This window comes from Miscanthus floridulus, chromosome 8, assembly GCF_019320115.1.
Source record: "Miscanthus floridulus cultivar M001 chromosome 8, ASM1932011v1, whole genome shotgun sequence".
Taxonomy (NCBI): Eukaryota; Viridiplantae; Streptophyta; class Magnoliopsida; order Poales; family Poaceae; genus Miscanthus; species Miscanthus floridulus.
In genome coordinates, this window is record NC_089587.1 from 36,499,045 (window position 1) to 36,519,856 (window position 20,812).

At 45.8% G+C, this 20,812-nt stretch overlaps 1 protein-coding gene across 1 annotated transcript; it reads right to left on the minus strand.

Moving 5' to 3' along the window:
* Positions 1–7,528: 7,528 nt before the first annotated feature.
* LOC136468874 (uncharacterized) lies at positions 7,529–9,936 on the minus strand. The gene is made up of 2 exons (XM_066467282.1): positions 9,882–9,936; positions 7,529–7,866 (listed from the first exon to the last, which is right to left on the minus strand). Exons 1-2 carry the CDS (start codon positions 9,934–9,936, stop codon positions 7,529–7,531), a joined length of 393 nt encoding a protein of 130 aa, XP_066323379.1.
* Positions 9,937–20,812: the final 10,876 nt, after the last annotated feature.

The window sequence follows — 20,812 nt, forward strand, 5'->3', positions numbered from 1 at the left end:
AATACGAGGGTGTAGATGTAAAGAAAAAGTGGAAGGACATTAATAGTTTTAAAAATATATCAGCGTTCCTGATACAAAATGTCTAGAACTAAGTGGGTCTCTCATGGTGGACTTCTTTTTCGGCTTGGGCTTAATCCTGTAAGTTGGGCCGGCTTCATTGTGGGCTGGACCAAACCCATGCAAACCTCTTTTTTTCCATTTCTTTCGTTTATCTCTTTAACTATAAAAACAGAGATCTTATAAAATTCGCAAAAAATCATAAAAAAATCAAAAAATACCAAACCAATTTTATTAGCTTCATAAAAATGTGATCTATCCATAGATGTTATGAATCTTCTTAGGTTGTGCTTTTTCTATAGGTGCGTTAAATCATCCTTGCATATGTTGCATGCATATAGGTTTAGCGATGATTGAGACGTGCTAGAAGCAAACCCGGAATACGCGGAGGTGGCTAAGGAGTACGAGGAGGAAGTCCTCGTCATTGGTGTTCCTAAAGCCATTACTAACTTTCTATTGTTGTAAGGTCCTAATGGCTAAAGGGGGGTGAATAGCCTATAAAAATTTCTACAACAACACTTAAGACAAGTGGTTAGACAATTATGAAGCGAAGAGAGTGTTGCGCTAGTCTACTCAAAATGCAAGCCTCCTATCCATAATTCTAGTTATCTATGATCTCTAAATCACACAAGAGGCTAAGTCACTACCACTAAGTTAGTGAGCTCTCAAAGACTAACTAAAAAACCTCACTAACCACTAGACAAGACATACGCTTTGGCTTAGCTCACTAGGTCGCTATGTCAATAAAAATGGCCAAGAGAGTTAGCCCAAGCCAGTCAAACGATATTTATTGACACCCCAAACAATAGAGCCGTTGGCTCAATTATTGGGCAGTCTGGGCACTGACCGGACGCGTCCGGTGTGGTGACCGGACACGTCCGGTCATAGCATCTGGTCGCTCCGTGAGAGCCACATGTCCCCTTCAAATGAGTTAGCCGTTGGCACCCCAACGGCTCTCTCTGTCACACTCTGACACTACTGATCGAAAGCACCGTTAGAAAGTGATGGGACGCAGGAGAGGCAGTGTCAGGTCGAGTCCAGAGAGCTCTCAGAGCTGCTCGAAAGCGACAGGACGCGTCCGGTACTGCCAACCGGACACAGCCAGCGTCAAGTCACACACCCTCGCGCGTGCTGCCCTCTCTGACCGGAGGCGACGCTCTGCGTTAGGTCACTCGAAGTACTGAGCGTCCAGTCATGTCGAAAAATACACCGAGAGGTCCAGAGCATGACCGGACACGTCAGATCACTATTGAATGGACACACGCCAGAGTTCAGTCACCTCTGCCTTAGTCGCTCACCTTGGGTCCAAATACCGGACATGTCTGGTCCCAATTCCGGACGTGTTCGGTCACGTTTGCAACACAAGCCCGAGCCTAGGTAACACACCGGACGCGTCCGGTCCCAAAGTCGCACGTGTCTGGTCACCCTGTGACCAGCGCGATCAACTCATTTTCAACTCCAACTTCTCCACCCTTGCTCAAATGTGCTAACCACCAAGTGTATCACCTTGTGCACGTGTGTTAGCATATTTTCATAAACATTTTTAAGGGTGTTAGCACTCACTAGAATCTAAATGCATATGCAATGAGTTAGAACATCTAGTGGCACTTTGATAACCGTATTTCACAATGAGTTTCACCCCTCTTAATAGTACGACTATCTATCTGAAATGTGATCACACTCGCTAAGTGACTCGATCACCAATAAAAGCTCATATCAATTATAACTTTACCTTGAGTTTTTTATTTTTCTCTTTCTTCTTTTCCAAGTCCGAGCACTTGATCACCATGGCCATCACTATCTTCATGATCATCATCATTTGCTCCACCACTTGGAATATGTTACCCTATCTCATGATCACTTAGAGCAAAGGGTTAGCACTTAGAGTTTCATCAATTCACCAAAACCAAACTAGAGATTTCAATATCCCCCTTTTTTTTATAATTGATGACAATCCTTTCACAAAGATATGAATTGAAATTCAATTGAATTCATGTTGCTTGCCTAAGCATATTTACCATATGTAAAAGGATTTGTACAAGTTTCATGAATTCAAATTGGTAGCATTTGCTCCCCCTACATACGTGCTAAGAGTTTGAATTAAAGCTTGCACATATGCATGAATTAGAGTTGTGGGAGAGTAATGTCAACCAAATGATGCTAAGGTATAAGAGATGGATCTTTGAAGCGTGATACCAATCGGAGTGTGCCAATATACCATCCTTAGCACCATGGTTAGTTAGATACCACTTGCAAAAACAAACACTAGATATCTCATGAGATCAACATTATATGAAAGGCTCTAGTACCACTTGTGAAAACAAAGCAAGGCATATCTAACTTTCATCCTATGCATGCTAGTGTTTCATTTTATCAATCAAACCTACAACTAGCATACACCACACAAGCGTGGAAATTTAATTTAAAACTTGTGCCATGCAAACAAACATATGAAATGCACATTCAAATGCAACATTCAAGTTTATGAGCTTGCTCCCCCTACTTATGTGCTTAAATTTTAATTGATCCCCTTATTTTCATATTTCTCCCCCTTTGTCAACTTTTACTTATTTTTGTTTCTCTCCCCCTATCTTTGTGAGTTACTTCTCCCCCTTTATCATCAATGACCACAAAGGTTCAATTTTAGATAGTTTAAGATTATCAATGTCAATCAATGGGGTGAGGATTATTTTCCCAAATTTGGTTCAATCTAGAACACTTGTAAAAAATATTTAACTCGGTTTGATCCAAGGACAAGCTTCTTCACACCTCATTTCAAGGGATATCTTGACCATGTTGAGTTAAACACTTATAGCTCATTTTCTAGATCAAACACTAGGTTCATAAGCCCATAAACATGTCATATGCTACCTCTAGATCAAGTCAAGCATAGAAGCAATAGTAGTACCATACAAGCATCAAATTCATTTAATTTTCATGAATGAGCCTCTAAAACATGAGGAATGACTAGATGCACTAAACATGTCCTTAGCAAAGGATGTATGCATGCATGCCAATCAACTTTTATCTTGGATTGCTCGAAGGAGAGGCATGTCATGTAAGTGGGGGTGCATCAACACATATTTGAGAAATTCAATATGTTCAACTCATTCCTTAGCTTGCAAAACCTTTTCTCATCAAGTGGCTTGGTAAATATGTTGGCAAGTTGATCTTTGGTGCCCACACTCTCAATTGAAATGTCCTATTTTTGTTGATGATCTCTTATGAAATGGCGGCGGACATCAATGTGCTTTGTTCTTGCATGTTGAACTAGATTGTTGGTTAGCTTGATTGTACTTTCATTGTCACATAGCAATGGCACGTTCTTGAACTTGATTCTAAAGTCATTCAAGGTGGCCTTCATCCAAAGAATTTGTGCACAACAACTACCGGCGGATATGTATTTGGCTTCGGCGGTTGATAATGCACAACTATTTTGCTTTTTTTATGACCATGAAACAAGTGATCTTCCCAACAATCGACAAGTGCTCGATGTGCTCTTCCTTTCAACCTTGCATCCCGCATAATCCGAGTCAGAATAATCAACTAACTCAAACTTTGTTCCTTTGGGATACCACAAACCAACATTTTATGTATACTTTAAGTACCTCAATATTCTCTTTGTAGCCTTCAAATAAATTTCTATCGGTGAGGCTTGGAATCTTGCACACATGCACAAACTAAACATGACATCCGGCCTTGATGCGGTCACATAGAGTAGGCTTCCAATCATAGAGCAATACAACTTTTGATCCACCATGTTGCCACTTGCATCACTATCTAAATTTCTATTTGTTCCCATTAGTGTACTAATGGCTTTGCTTTCATTCATGCCAAACTTCTTGAGCATGTATTTGATATACTTGTCTTGACTCACGAATGTACCATTCTTCAATTGCTTGATTTGAAAACCAAGGAAGTAACTCAACTCTCCAATCATGGATATCTCAAACTCATTAGCCATCATCTTCCCAAACTCTTCACAAAAGTCTTGATTGGTTGATCCAAACATAATATCATCAACATAGATTTAGAACATAAACAAGTCCTTGCCAATCTTCTCGGTGAAAAGAGTGGTGTCAACCTTTCCCATGATGAACCCTTTATAGAGTAGGAAGTCCCTCAACCTCTCATACCATGCTCTAGGTGCTTGTTTCAATCCATACAATGCCTTCTTCAACTTGTACATATGGTTGGGCTTCTTGTCATCTTCAAAACCGGGAGGTTGCTCAACATACACTTCTTCATTGATGTAACCATTGAGAAATGCACTCTTGACATCCATTTGATAGAGCTTGATGTTGCGGGCACAAGCATAGGCTAGCAAGATTCTAATTGCTTCCAATCTAGCAACTGGGGCATATGTTTCTCCAAAGTCAAGACCTTCAACTTGAGCATATCCTTGTGCTACTAATATTGCTTTGTTCCTTACTACTATACCATCTTGATCTTGCTCATTTCTAAAGATCCATTTGGTTCCAATCACATTGTGGTTCTTTGGTCACTCAACTAATTCCCATACTTGATTTCTAGTGAAGTTGTTCAATTCTTCATGCATGGCATTTACCCAATCAACATCCAATAATGCTTCATCTATCTTCTTTGGTTCAATGGATAACACAAATAAGAAGTGCTTACAAAATGAAGCAAATCTTAATCTTGTTTGTACACCTCTAGAAATATCTCCAATTATAGTGTCCAATGGATGATCTCTTGCAATATTGGTTGGTTGGAGTATTGGAACTTGATTGCTTGCACTTGCTTGGCTAGTTGATTGATCCACTTGAGATGATGAGGTAGCCACTTGATCTTGCACATTATCATGAGTGCCACTTGTACTTGCTTGATTTGTATCATCTTGCACATTTGAGTTAGAGAGCACTTGCACTTGATCATCTTCATCATCAATCACTTGTCTAGGCCTTAATTCACCAATATCCATGTTCTTTATGGCATTTGAAAGTTGAATGCCTCTAACATTATCAAGATTCTCATTCTCATCTTGGGAACCCTTGGTTTCATCAAATTCTACATCATGAACTTCCTCAAGAGTACCACTAGCCAAATTTCAAACTCTATATGCTTTGCTTGTCGTGAAATAACCAAGCAAGAATCCTTCATCACATTTCTAGTCAAACTTACCCAATCTAGTGTCTTTATTCAATATGTAGCATTTACAACCAAAGACCCAAAAATATACAATGTTGGCCTTTCTACCATTCAACAGCTCATATGGTGTCTTCTCCATCATGGGTTGACAATAGAGGTGGTGCTATAATAGCAAGCCATGTTGATTGCTTTGGCCCAAAAGGATTGACTCACATTATACTCACTCAACATTGATCTTGCCATGTCAATCAAGGTTCTATTCTTCCTCTCAACAAGGCCATTTGATTGTCGAGTGTACTTGGTTGAGAATTGATGTCTAATTCTAAAATCATCACATAACTCATCAATTCTAGTGTTCTTGAACTCACTATCATTGTCACTTTTAACTCTCTTGATGGTTGTCTCAAACTTATTGTGTATGCCCTTGAAAAATAATTTGAATGTTGCAAACACATCACTCTTGTCTACTAAAAAGAATTGCTAGTGCTCATTATGCTCTTCTTAGGATGGGTGTTTTCAACTTGTTTGTTGGCTTGACAAGAGCTACAAAGTTTGTCCTTCTCAAATACCACATCTTTCAAGCCTCTAACTAGATCATGCTTAATCAATCTATTCAATTATTTCATTCCAACATGACCAAGCCTTCTATGCCATAATCAACCTATGCTAGACTTAGTGAACAAGCATGTTGACAATTGAGCTTCACTAGTATTGAAATCAACCAAGTATAGATTCTCATATCTAAACCTTTAAAGATCAAATTAGAGCCATCTACACTTATGATCTCTACATCATCTACTCCAAATATGCATTTGAATCCAAGATCACACAATTGAGCCATGGATAGCAAATTGAAGTTGAAGCTCTCTACTAGCAACACATTAGATATGCTCAAGTCATTGGATACTGCAATCTTATCAAGCCCTTTTACCTTGCATTTGCCATTGTCACCAAATATGATACTATCATACACATTGCTATCATTGGTGTTGATTGAGTTGAACATTCTTGCACCACTGGTCATGTGTTGAGTGCACCCACTATCAAGAACACAATGCCTTCCTTTGGCTTTATAATTGACCTACAAAATAAAATCAATTCTTTTTAGGTACCCAAACTTGCTTGGGTCCTTGAAGGTTAGTTACTAAGCTCTTTGGCACTCAAATGACTTTCTTTTTTGAGCCCACAATTGGTGTACCAACAAACTTAACCTTCACTCTATTTACACCCTTGATAAGCACGTAACAAGAATCAAACTTAATTGAGGATACATTTGGTTGCTTGTTCTTATTCTTACAATATTGCTCTACATGCCCAACTTGTTTACATCTATTGCAAAAACCGACCATTGTTCTTCATAAAACTAGTCTTGTGAGGAGCAAATGCTGCCTTGCCTTTCTTGGGGGTATAGCCCAATACCTATTTGTTGAGAGAAAACCTTTGGCTACCAAAGCACTTTAGCAAGCGGCCTCACCACCATAGGCATTGCCTAAGGCGCGAGTGAGCTTATTTACCTCCTTCTTGAGGGTCTCATTCTCAACCATTAGTGAGGCATCATAAGTGAAACCATCACTACTAGATGAGGTAGAAGTGGATGTGCTATAAGAAGGGTTAGTGGGAACAACAACAATAGGCTTATAGAATGATTCATCAATTATGTCACATGTTAAGCCTATGTCACATGTTACAATTACCCTCTCATTTTGGTCAACAAGAGTGGAATGAGCTTTTTCAAGCTTTTTGTGAGCCTCCTCATGTTCTTCCTTTAGACTCTCATGAGATGCATTGAGCTCATCAAAGGCTTGCTTAAGGGCTTTTAGTTCCTTACGCAAGCCTTTGCATTCCCTTCTCTTGATGTCAAAATATTCTTTAGCATCTTCTAACATGTCAATTAGTTCATCTTTAGTGGGTTCATCATCATCATCACTTTCACTTTCATTATCATGTTCCTCATCACATCCATCATTATAAGTTTGTACCTTAGTGGCCTTGTTCATAAAGCAAGTCGATGGAGTGTCAAAGAGATAAGGCTTCTCATTTATGGCAATGCTTGCAAGGGCCTTTTTCTTGGTGGTCTTGTCATCATCACATCATCATCATCACTTGAGAAAGCATCACTATCCCAAGTGACCACATATGAACCACCTTTCTTCTTCTTGAAGGTCATCTTGTCCTTCTTCTCCTTCTTATCCTTCTTCTTACCTTTATCATCATCTTTATTTTCACTATTGTAGGGGCATTAAGCAACAAGATGATCTTTGCTACTACACTTGAAGCGCCTTCTTGCTTCATCCTTGCTCTTGGATGATGACTTCTTCCTTCTAGCATGATAGCCCTTCTTCACCATAAATTTGCCAAATCTCTACACAAAGAGAGCCATCTTCTCATCATCAAACTCATCAAAGCTTGAGTCTTCATCTTCACTTGCTGATTCTTGCTTTCCCTTGCCCTTGGATGATGTGGCCTTGAATACCACACTCTTCTTCTTCTCATCCTTCTTCTCATCTTTCTTCTCCTTCTTCTCTTCCTTCTCATCATCTCTATATGTGTCATCGGTCATCACATCACCCAACACTAGGTTTGGTGTCCTGGTGTTCAAACCACTCCTCACTAGAATAGTGACGAATGTGCCAAACCTTGATGGCAAGCATCTGAAGAACTTATGGGAGAAGTCCTTGTCCTTCACCTCTTCTTCAAGTGCTTTGAGATCATTGACAAGCACTTAACGCCTATGGAACATCTCTGGCACACTCTCATCTTCCTTCATCTTAAAGCTAGCAAACTTCTCCTTAAGGATATATGCCTTGGCACCCTTCACCGCTTGTGTGCCCTCAAATGATTCCTCTAACTTCTTCCATGCCTCATGAGCCATCTCAATGTTCTTGATTTGCTCAAATGTTCCCTCTTCTAATGCATCATGAATGGCACTAAGAGTAATGCCATTGTTTTGGAGAAGCACCTCTTCGACGACGGTGGGAGTCTCTGGATCGGCTATCTCAATCTTGGTCTCTACCACCTTTCACACCTTTCTATTGTTTGACTTGATGTATGTTGTCATCTTAGACTTCCAATAAGGATAATTGGTGAAGGCTGACGTACACTGATGTAAGGTGGTGCACGTGGTGTGTGAGGACCGGACGCTGGCCTGCGTCCGGTCAGGGTCCAGCGGACACGTTCGGTCATGTTTTTGATGCTCTAGACCCTCTCTAGAAGTGATCTAATGTGAGGTGGCGCAGTGTCAGGTGAAGTGACCGGTGTGTCCGGTCAGTGCTTGGTGGCATGGGCACGTGTGCGCGGGCAGGGCTGGCACCGGCACATCCGGTCTTGTCAGCTATGCGTCGGTCATCACTTGGGCGCTGGCGTGGGTGAATCTGACCGTGGAGATCATGCTGATGACGTTGAACGCGGGGGACACATGGACGACATCTAGCGATCGGATGCTGGAGACCGTGCATCCGGTTAGTTGGACATGCGTGTCTGGTCGCCCCATGAAAGCAGGCAGTGAGGAGCCCAACGGTTCTATTTCATGTGGGCTTCTATTTAAGCCCTATGGCCAGCTCTAGCTCACTCTCTTTAACACCTCTGGTGTTACGAGCTTGCTTAGCACCTAGATTAAGGCCTAAGAGAAATTATCAAGGCTGGTTTCTCGGGTGTTAGAGTTAAAACTCGTATATAGGTGTTAATAAAAATCCCGACAAGGAAATAGATGGGTAGTTTTAATCGTTTGGCACGAAAAACATTTTTTATAAACAAAAATAGAGTATGACTTGTAATTGGTACTTAAGTAAAAATTGAAGTACAAGTTGTGTAGAGGAAAAACACAACTTTGGTTTTGGAGAACGAATATTGTTAACTAGGGTTTTTGCCGGCTCAAAAATTGAATTTAAAATTTAAAGACTAGCTTCTCGTGTCAATGGTAAAAATCGGAAATTATATTTTAAAGCGTTGTTTGTGGTGATTTGTTTTGCGCAAAATAATAACATAACACCCTAATATTTTGTTCCATGGCATGGTATGAAGTATGAGTTATCGCGTGAAATGTTACTGGTGGAAGTCAATAGGGTTTAGATCTTTTGGAGTTGCCAACAACGTATCGCTGTTCACATCCGCGCCGCGTCATCTCACGCGTAGGCACACAACCAGCAAAGCCACGCGATGCCCATGTGTTCGGCTGCAGTGTGCTCCCTCGCGTCCTTGCTCGGGAGCGTCTTAAAGGAAATTTCTGAGCTGCTTTCTCCCTCCCTGCTCGCTTTCGACCGTTCATCCCACCTACTCACCAAGCTGCTATCGCTGTTCTCGTTGCTTCGTCCCTCCCCATCGCTTGATCAGTAGTGCACGTTGTTTCTAGAGGAGCACATGCAGCACCGTCCTTACCGTGCTATTGCTCTGTCGTGCCCACGCCCCGCTGTTCCCTCTCCCTGTACTCCTTCTTGTCCACGCCGAGGCCAAGCTACTGCTGCCACTGCCGCGCTAGGACGCGCTCGAGCTACATCTGTACGCGCGTCCCTGGCCGCCGTGTCCGTGGACGGGCTCCTCACGTGGGTCGACGAGGCTGAGTGCCGGTGCGACTTCACGGTCGTGGCCGCTTGCCTCGTGTCCGCGCTGCGTCAACCCCCATGCCGCCGCTCTCCTCCCTCTCACCGAAGCCCGCACGTGGCTCCACCTCGCCTCAGTCTTCCTCACACCCTGTGGCTCCTTTCGCTACCCCACAGCACCTGCCGTGGCCGCGCCACCATCGTGCCCCACCATGGCCGCTTCCACCGCCACCATCGCGTGCGCGAGCGCGCCATGCCTGCATGGTGCTGAGTAGCCGCCCTGCCAGCGCCGCCCTTCTGTGCTCCTTTTCTGGCCCCGCTGCACCCCCACAGCGCCGCAGCCACTATTGCTGCGTCATCTCACGCTGCCTGGCTGCCTTGCCCATCGTCAGGTCATGGCTGCCACCGCCTTGCCCGTGCACTCCTCCCCGCGTACACACACCACCGTTGAGTAGCCACCCGTGCCTGGATGCCCCATGCCGCCGCCCGCCTGGCCCGCGCCATAGTAGCTAGCATGCCCGCCACCACGATTCACACGGCAAGCTATCGAGGGCTGGCTCAGGTCTTGCCGCGGCTAGCTTGACATCTCGCGGGCTCCCGTGCACCTCATCGGCAGGTTTCCCTCCACCGTCGTGCCTTCCCCGGTCGGGATTGACCGCCATCTGGTGCTCCTCTGTTCTGTGCTATTCTTTTGGGGAGGGAGAAAAGGTGAGAAAGGTGAATAGAAACTAAGATAGGGTTCTACGTGTAAAATACGTGACTCACATGAATAGTGCTTTGGTATTATGGGTTGATTTGAGGAAAACTCAGGGGGCCTCATGCAAGTTTGCCATCGCGCTGGGCTCGTCCACGCGTGGGCTGGCCGCTTTCGGTCGCTGGGCCGCTGATTGTTCCGCCTGGGCCGCTGGTCACATGCCCCGTCTAGGCCGGCCTATCGTCGCTGCGCCTGGGCCCCTCGCGCCCACGCGCGCGCCCTGCCCCTGCCTAGGCTATGGCCTGTCTGCCCGCCTTGTGCCGCACGCACCTGGGCCGCGCTCGCCGGTTGTGGGCCACGCTGAGGCCGCGCTCGCCGTGGGCTGAGTGGGCCGCGGTGTTCTTTTTGTTTTTCCAATGAATTAGTGAAGATTTCCTAAAATAAATTCTGAGCTGATTTTGTTATTTAAAGATAAAATTATTTAGGAGTCCAAAAATTATGGAACAAATTTCGTTGAGTTCCTAAAATCATGATCTATCTATTAGCGTATTGGTTCGTCTAGTTGGTGCTATTTTTAAGGTTGCTCTAATCATTTTAAAATGTTTAATATTGTTAAAATGTGAACTTTTGGGAATTTTTGTGGGGAAATGGTGATAGTGTTGACCCTAAAAATTTTACAGTAAAGTATTAATATTATTATCTGCTCACTGTAATTTCTATAGCTCCAGAATAATTAGTTTGCTAGATAGATAATGATGTCCTATTTCGAATAAAGATTAAATCGATAGAATGGAATAACGAAACACCTTGGAATTGTATAACTAAAACGCTCGTTGGGAAATGACACATTTCTTGATGATGTTGATGCGTAGATTAGAACGTTAGTCATTAGAGCAAGTTTGTTAGTTCGTAGTATGTACTCTGCTTTAAGAGTTGTTGTTGCCTTGTTAATTAACTGTTGCATAATCTCTGCATCGCATTGCATACCATAATAGGAACGTTGATGGATTGTGGAGTCATCGGGAGTTGCTGGTGAAATGGTACTCTTGGAGATCGTGTCGCCAAGATGGAATGCTAACTTTTTGTCATATTTTACCCAGGCAAGCCCCGATGCGTAATCCCTACTTTTTTGCACTTTAAATTATATTTGTGCACTAAGTTTTAAGGAGTGGAATGAAACCCACTTGCATAAATGTATCTTTATCCTATGAGTCTTACTAGAATGACAAGATCGTGTAGATTGCTATGCTACAGGACTCCAGTAGAAGTCGAGTGATTGCCTGTCACTCGCGATAGATAGGAAATATATTATTGTTGTTACTATATTATTATCACTTGGAATATATATGTGATTGAAAAATGGAGACTGGGCAGGGATATGATTTGGGTAATGGTGGGTGTAATGGGTTGTGTCCTGCGGCTAACAGGGCATAGCTTGGTTATACTTTTTTCCTGTCTGTGTCGGTTAAGGACCGGCCATTGCATTGGACTCTAGGCAGGTCACAGACTTATTATCCTGAGCACATACTTGTGTATGGGCGCAGGGAAGGCTTGTTATTCTCTTGTCATGGGTTCCGGCTCTTTCTGGACCGACTTTCAGGGTGGTTTTTAGGTGGAGGTCCTAGCACCGCACTGAGTCCAGGACTTAGGGGCGGGGGCTTGGAGTCCAAGTTTGGATGGGGACCTGGACCTCATGACAGGAGGGTAGTGGATTGGTCCTACTTGTGCCTGGGGTACAAGTGGGGCATGTGTTTCGGGGTACCCAGCTGGGCTCATTGATTCGCGGATTGCTGCCGTGTCATTATGACTTATCTACAATCTAGCACCATAGTAAGAACTAGAAGATGAAAGATAGTAAAAGGAAATCTGATTGCTTGCCACCTGCTTGAAAGTAGCACATGTGCTTACATAGAATGGTTAGTTAATGAACTAATACTGAATGCTAATAAAATTGAATAGAAGGACGCACGCTTAGTGTCGACGAAATATGGTCGGCAGTCTACCTAGGGGTATGCCCAAGGTAGTAGATTATTGGCAGACAGATGCGTAAGCCTTAAACAAGATGGTGACGCAAGACAGACACGAGGTTTTATCCAGGTTCGGCCGTCAAGAAGGTGTAATACCTACGTCCTGCGTCTGATTGTATTGCTATATGTTAATGAGAGATGTTTTTTAGAGGGGTCCCCTTCCCGCCTTATATAGTCTAGGGGGTAGGGTTATAGATCTGGAAACTAATCCTAGCCAGTTACAACTGCCATATGTGGCTGGATAAGGATTCCTATTCTAACCAACCAGGATCTTGCTTGATCGCCAAATCTACCTTGACTCCTTGCGCAGGACTTCGATCAGGTTGGCCGAGCCACGCGTCGTCTTTTGGTGGACCGGACCCACTGATCTGGGCTGGCCCAAGCCTAGCCATAAGGGTATAGGGGTTAATACCCCCACAGCTAGTCCCCGAGCACCATGTATTATGCTACGACACGCCATTTTTACCTTCTCCGACAAGTAAGGCTTGAGTCCTTGACATCTCTGACCACCATTGTCGCCGTAGAAGTAGGTTGTCCGAAGAATGTATGGTGCTTCTAAGAAAAAAGAAAAAGATTTCCATCCTGTGAAGTGTGCCCACTTGTATTTCTGAAAAGAAATGTAAGTGAATCTTGAAGCGTAGCATCCTTGATCATCAGAGATGTAGTGGTCGAAAAAGCAAACACATTCACCACAAGGTGAAGTGTGCCCACTTAGTCCCCGAGCCTAGCAGTAGGTGATGTAGGCACATGGTGCCAGGGTCTAAAAAGAATTACCAGTTAAGTTGAGGACCCAATTGTCGTACATGCGATACGAGATGCACTGGTAGGTGCATCGTACTGATGTTGTCCCCGGGCTTGCTAGAAGGCGAAGTATGAGCCTTGTAGCAAGGTCTAAATAGATGTCTCTCAACTGTATGTGAGTACAAATCACATGTAGCCGAGAAAAACGGTCTCCGAGCAGTAGTCGGGACAATCCCCGAGCACGATAGTAATCCTTACAATCAGTCAAAGCATAAGGGTCGATTAAATAAACACGTTCACCGCAAGGTGAAGTGTGCCCACTTAGTCCCCGAGCCTGGTAGTAGGTGACGCAGGCATGTGGTGCCAGGGTCTAAAAGAATTTCTATCAAAACTAAGAATCCAATCGTCGTGCAGGCAATACGAGATGCACCGGCAGGTGCATCGTACCGATGTAGTCCCCGAGCTTGCTGGAAGGTGAAGTATGAGCCTTGTAGCAAGGTCTAAATAAATGTCTCTCAACTATATGTGAGTACAAATCACATGTAGCCAAGGAAAGCGATCTCTGAGTAGTGGCCAGGACAGTCCCCGAGCACATTAGTAGCCAGAGCAGTCCCTGAGCACGGCAGTGGTCGGAGCAGTCCCCGAGCACGGCAGTGGTCTAGGCAGTCCCCGAGCACGGCAGTGGTCTAGGTAGTCCCCGAGCACGGCAGTGGTCTAGGTAGTCCTCAATCACGGCAGTGGTCTGGTCCATCATTGAGCACAAGACATGCAGCGAAAAAGCAAACGCCGCATGTATTATTATTTGGTGTATTTATTTATCTCCTTACTCTGTCAAGTCTAATCTGACACGTCTGGTCAAAAAAGTAGATGGATATAACATGCCACTCTTTTTTCTTGCTCTTTCTGGCAAACAGTCGCTTGTCACCTATATGGAGGTGCGTTAGTGTGGGCCCTCTCACATTACCAACGAAGAGTACACTGGTAACGAAGGGGCGCGTTTATTGGCGTAGATCTCGAGGTTGTGAAAACAACCATCTACGGCGTGTGCACACGTCTCCCAAGAATCTCGGGCGGACGAAATGACAGAGCTCTTGGTTATTTATAATATAGAACTGGTAAGTTACTTTTTACCAATCCCCATTGTCATTCGCCGCCGCAACCTTCTTCTTCCTCTTGCCGAACCCTATTCCTCCAAAAATCATCACCAATCCCCCCTCCACTGCATCCACCCCTTTAGCAAGGGCAGATTAATGGCGAAGAGAGATGCCTAGAAGAAAAGCGGAGTCATGGCAAAGGAGTGGTGGAAGTCTAGGAGCAATGAATAGACCATCGAAGACCTCATCGCCATGGGAGTGCTCCACAACAAGGCACTCGCAGGATGGCGTGCACCGGAAGGAGAAAGCTTCCCCGATCCACAACCAGGTGAGATTGTGGTTTTTGAGGATTTCTTCAAGCGGGGTTTTGGGGTTCTAGTTCACCCTTTCCTTCAGGGGCTCTGCTTGTATTATGAGATTGGGATTTGCAATCTGCATCCCAACTCGATTCTTCTTGTCTCCACCTTCATCCATCTTTGCGAAGCCTATAGTGGCTTCCAGCCCCATTTCAACCTCTTTCGCCATCTGTTCTGTCTGTGGAAGAAAGGGAGCGGCGGCTTAAAGATAGCCGGAGGCGTATACCTCAATCTTCATGATGGTATGAAGGCCCAGTACTTGCACTGCCCCTGGAACACCTCACTGGATGAATGGTACAAGAAGTGGTTCTACATCCGCGAAGAGCCAAACACGATCACCCTATGCGACATGGGGTTGATTCCGGAGAAGAAGAACAGCTGGTCGGAGAAGCTTGAGAACTTGGAGCAGATCGTAGAACTGCTCAGGATGATCCCGTGGGGAAAGCTGGATGGTCCAAGCGTGGTCAGGAACTTCATCAGCTGAAGGATCTAGCCCTGCCAGAAGAGGGTGCATCCTAGATACGAATACTAGGGGAGCACAGATCCAACGAGGACCAGGAAAGAGGCGCTTGACAAGATCGAAGTCAAGGCCAGGATTGGGGAGCTATTCAACTTAGCTGATCCCAATTATGTCAGGTTAAGCGACATCGAGCATGCCTTCAAGCTAGCCCGACCTCCCCCAAAGGTAAATGATACTTCCTTGTACCTGCGGAGTTATGTTGTAACAAAATTTGACTATGTTGAATCCTTTATGTTTCCCAGAGCAATGGTCGTGACCGGGCAGCAGTGTTCGTGTCTCCACCCCCTGGTGTGGATTGGCCGCAAGTTGCCGGCCCAACCGCCCAGACCAGTGCTAGGACCGAAGACATCGACTGGGCGGTACTCGGGGTTGGGGAGGAGGCAACGGCCAGGGCTGCTGGCAAGCATCCGGTGGCCAACAAACATCGTCAGGCCATCTTCCCCCTTTCAGACAATGAAACAGAGGATGCGGACATCTTCCGACTCATCCCTCGAAAAAGGAGGAGACAAATGGAGTCGACAGAGTAGGGTGGCTCCTCTGTGCCAGCAGTGATCGCATCACCGACCACTATGACATAGAGGACAAGCGGAGGAAGTGTCGAGCACCAAACCCCGGCGCTAGTACCGGTCATGGAAAAAGACCTGGTGGAAACCACCGAGCACATGGAGCAGGCGCGGTCGAAGAGACGCTCTTTTGCCATGTCATTCCGTGCTTCCAAGCTGTAAGTATCTGTAACCTTGATGTATGCTTATAATTTGCATTGAATACTATTGTCTTCTGAACTTTTCTCTGGTATATTAGGTCGGCGTCCACCGAAAATCTCGACCAGCTAGCCAGGTGTGGCATGGCTTCGCCAGTACTGGCGAAAAGAACTGCTCAGCAGCCAGCTATGGAGGAACCTGTAGAAGAAATTCCACCGGAACCTCAGCAGACGAGCGGCCAGACGATAGTCCCCGAGCAGTTGGTCGAGAAGAGAGCCAAGCCAAGTACAAGTGCTCCAAGCACTAACCCTGCTGAGGTGGATACCTTGGCGCCAAGGGAACCAGACCAAGCCAAGGAGCAGCAACCGGAGTTGGCACAGAGCACGCTTGCCGATGCTATGGCTCGTGGGAAAGCCATAGTGGTCGCAGAGACTACAGACTCTAGACCAGCGCCGCCCCCTAAACAAGAGGCCAAAGAGGATGAAGTAGAAGAGATCCTGGGCCTCCCCCAAGACAAGCGACAACATGTATATGTGTCGCGCTGGCGAAACGATGAGTGGGTTATGCATGAGGAAATCCTAGAGGTCGAAGAGACCCTAAAAGTTGAACGAGCGGCAAAACATCTGGTGACAGAAGTCCAGGTATGTTTGGCTTGACCACTTGACCCTGCTATGTAGTTGAACTGTTTGACTTAGCTTGTTTATATGCAGGACTTGATGAAGACCGCAAAGTACCGAAAGAGGTGCTTCGACCAGATTGAGGGAATCACGGCCAACAAGAGAGAACTGGCGACCGAGGTGGAATGCTTGTGCTGCCAACTTGAAGCTGCCGACCAGGAGAGGACAGAGCAAGAGGCACAAAACTAGAACCTGGTCGGCCAGCTCAGTAACAAAGAGCAGGAAAAAACAAGTAAGTTTTCATTTTATCATAGCAAGTGCATGACATGTATTGTTGCATTGTTGGTAGTAATAGCCGCCGAGTGTGGTTGCCTGAAGGAGGACAACGAGAAACTGGCGCACGACCAGTCTCAACTCTAGGACCGCACAACCAAGATGAAGGAGGAACTAAGAAGTAAGTATTCCAGACCACCTTTCTCATACTGTTGCCCACCTTATCTTGTCGTGCCATTACATTTTGATGTCTTGTACGGTTTGCAGTTTTAAAAGTCAATGCCAAGAAACATGTAGAAGCCGTGATGAAAGAGCGTGATGGCTGGAAGGCACGATGCCTAGAGACCACCGAGGATCAGGACACATGGAAGAACCGGTGCCAGGAAGTGGCAACTGGTATTTTGCCTGTCCTCGACCTTATCGACCCGGCGCTCACAGAAGAAGAGCCAAGGATGCCCCAGCTCGGACTGGTCGAGAGATGCATAAAAGCATGGGGATGGTTCCAAGAGTTCATGAAGGAGGCGGGTGAGTACACGGGTGCACATGTGCTAAGCATGGTGCATGCCCACTACCCCTTGACCGATCTCAAGCGCCTGGAGGGTGGATACCCGAAGGAGGTAAACCCAGATAAGGCTGAGGAACTTCGGATGGCCTAGCTAGACTTATCGTCAAAGATAATTGGCGACATTAACCTGTGTGGAGGCAGGACAGCACCTGTACAGGGTACGCCATCGACAAGTCAGCTAGGAACGCCATCAGTTGCAAGCCAACCGACAAAGCCTGCGGTCTCGACCAGCCAGGCATCGGCAGGGCCATCCCCTTCAGCTCGACCAGCACAAGAGTCCCCGAGACTCGAGTAGGATATCGGGAGCAGCGAGCAGTAGGTGCCGCGTGCCCCAACCAGCCAATGTAATAGGCTTAGAGCTGTAGAAGGAGGACATAGTTGTGTTATTGTAAACTTAGGCCTCTTCAGGCAAGCTTGTAATAGCGTAACTGTATATCATCATAAGCTTGTTTGCTTTGTATAAAACGTATTTAAGCTTGCAACTCATGTTGGTGTAACTAAGTGAGAACATGTTAACGTTCTGTTTAGTTGTACCATTTTGCTCGACACATCATCCTGAAAAAGTTTGTGCGGCCCCAGTTTGCCATGTGGTCGGAGTGTGAGGTGCGTGACCTGTGCACACGTAGACGCAGACAAGTCAAGCCAAGGGGGACCTACCGATCACCCGTAATGTAGAGAGCGGATCCCATGCACGTGTTGGGAGGAACCAGAGATAGGGCCTGCTCCGAAAACCATAGAAGGAGTGGTGGTCGGCTTTTACTGGCTAAGTTAGAATAACCATAAAATTCGAAGTGACACATTAGAGTGGTCGAAGAAATCATAATAGTTTTATTGAAGTAAATCAAAAGTACAAGAGGAGTACATATCTTAGTAGTTAAGCATAGAAACGTCTAAGCTTGTCGATGTGCCACGAGTTTGGTACGTCCGTACCGTCCAGGTGAGCTAACCTGTAAGACGTTGGTCGTGTGACTTCCTTGATCACGAAGGGCCCCTCCCATGGGGTAGCGAGTTTATGGACACCAGCCTGGTTCGTCTTCCACTTCAGGACCAGGTCCCCGACCACAAAGAACTGCTCTTTAACGTTCTTGTTGTAATACCTGCGTAAAACAGCAAGGTATTTGGCCGTACGTACACAAGAATCGAGCCGCTTCTCTTCTGCGCTATTCACTTCTAGCTCCCGTACTTCATTGACCTTGCCTTTGTTGAAATTCTCTACCCGTGCTGATCTGAAAGCTATATCTGGTGGGAGGACTGTCTCAGTGCCGTAAACCATAAAGTATGGTGAGACGCCGGTGTTTCTATTGGGCTGAGTTCTGAGGCCCCAGACCACTGCTGGTAACTCTTTGAGCCATCTTTCAGGAGCTTTGTCATTTTCTCTATACATCCTCTTCTTCAATGCATCCAAGATCATGCCATTTGCCCGCTCCACTTGTCCATTAGCTCTAGGGTGCGCCACCGAGACGTATTTTACTACTATGCTCCTTTCATCGCAGAAGTCCTAAAAAGCGTTCCCGGTGAACTGAGTACCCAGATCAGTGATGATGCTGTTGGGTATGCCAAAATGGTGGATGACCTGGTTGAGGAACGTGACAGCCTTTTTTGAGGATGCCTGTACCAAAGGCATGTATTCTATCCACTTAGAGAATTTGTCGATCAGCACAAAGACGCATGTAAACTTCCCTAGAGCCGGTTTGAAGGGCCCGATCATATCTAGTCCCCAGCATGCGAAGGGCCAAGAGGCCAGTATTGTCTAGATCTCATGTGCTGGTACGTGGATTCTCTTGATGAAGAACTGACAACCCTCACAGTGGCGGACTAGCTTCTCTGCGTCGGCTACTACTGACGGCCAATAGAACCCTGCTCGGAAAGCCTTACCGACCAGCGTTCTTGAGGCCGCGTGGTTGCCGTAGGAGCTAGAGTGGATTTGGTCCAGGAGATGTTCGCCATCCTCCTAGGTTATACATTTCATCAAGATTTCCTCCTTTGCGTTCTTGCGCCATAGCCTGCCATCGACGAGCAGGTATTGCTTACTGCGACGCATCAAGCGCTCATTTTCTGTCCGATCAGTGTAACCGCTGCCATCTGTTAGGTACTTGATGAAAGGTATTCTCCAGTCGGGCTTATGAGTGGTCGGAGGCGGCTCGGCGGTACTTGATGCCGGAACCGTAGCCACTAATTGCTGGTCTGGAGGCTTGTCTGCCATGGAATCTTCCTCTTCGATGGAAGGCATGAGCAGGTCTTAGATGAATACGCCATGTGGGATTTTAGCTCAGGATGATCCTAACTTTGATAGTGCATCCGCTGCTTGATTCTTGTCCCGGACCACGTGTATGTACTCGATGCCATAGAACCTGCCTTCCAGCTTTCTGATCGATTTGCAGTATGCATCCATCTTTTCGCTGGTTGTGTCCTAGTCCTTGTTGAGCTGGTTGATGACTAGAGCAGAGTCTCCATAGACGTAGAGACGTTTAACGCCAAGCTCAACCGCAATGCGCAAACCATGTAGGCATGCTTCGTACTCGGCGACATTATTAGATGTTGGGAAATAAATCCTGAGGACGTACCAGAGCTGCTCCTTGGATGGTGACACGAAAAGGACTCCTGCTCTCGCACCGTCAATGTTGAGAGAGTCGTCAAAGTACATCGTCCAATACTCGTCGGATCCGGGAGAGGCAGGCATGCTTAAGTCTGTCCACTCGACGATGAAATCGACGAGTGCCTGAGACTTGATTGTAGTGCGGCTTGCAAACTCCAAGGAGAAAGGGCATAGCTCCATTGCCCATTTGACGATGCGCCCATTCACATCCTTGTTGCTAATGATGTCTCGCAGAGGGTACTCAGTCATGACCACCACACGATATCCGTTGAAGTAGTGTTTCAACTTTCGGGATGTTATCAGTATGGCGTAGATCAACTTCTGAATCTGTGGGTACCTGGTCTTAGACTCATTGAGTACCTCACTGATGAAATAGATTGGTCACTGTACCTTGTAGATGTGGCCGGGCTTGTCTCGCTCGACCACCATGGCCGTGGAGACCACTCGATTAGTAGCCGCAATGTAAAGCAGGAGTGTTTCGTCTTCTCTTGGAGCAGTGAGGACCGGAGGTGATGTAAGGTATTGTTTCCGCTGTGTGAAGGCAGCGTCTGCTTCCTCTGACCACTCAAACTTTTTGGATGCTTTGAGTAGTTTAAAGAATGGTAATCCTTTTTCACCTAGTCTTGATATGAAACGGCTGAGGGCGGCCATGCATCCGGTAAGCTTCTGAACATCCTTCACCTTTTTGGGTGGCTTCATGTCTAAGACAACTTTGACTTTCTCCGGGTTAGGGCGTATGCCATCGTGACTGACGACATTGCCAAGTAGTATGCCAGAAGGAACACCAAAGATGCACTTCTTTGGGTTTAACTTCCACTGGAATGTGTTAACGGCTGCAAAGGTGCGTTCCAGGTTGTCAACAAGGGTATGAGCTTCCTTGGTTTTGACAACTATATCATCAACATAAGCCTCGACGAGGTCGTCTTT

Coding starts and splice junctions, on each gene's coding strand:
- LOC136468874 (XM_066467282.1), bottom strand. CDS start 9,936: ATGGTGGCGGTGGAAGCGGCCATGGTGGGGCACGATGGTGGCGCGGCC. Junction 7,867..9,881: donor TGGTGGCGCGGCCACGGCAG/GTGCTGTGGGGT, acceptor ATGATCTCAAAG/CACTTGAAGAAGAGGTGAAG.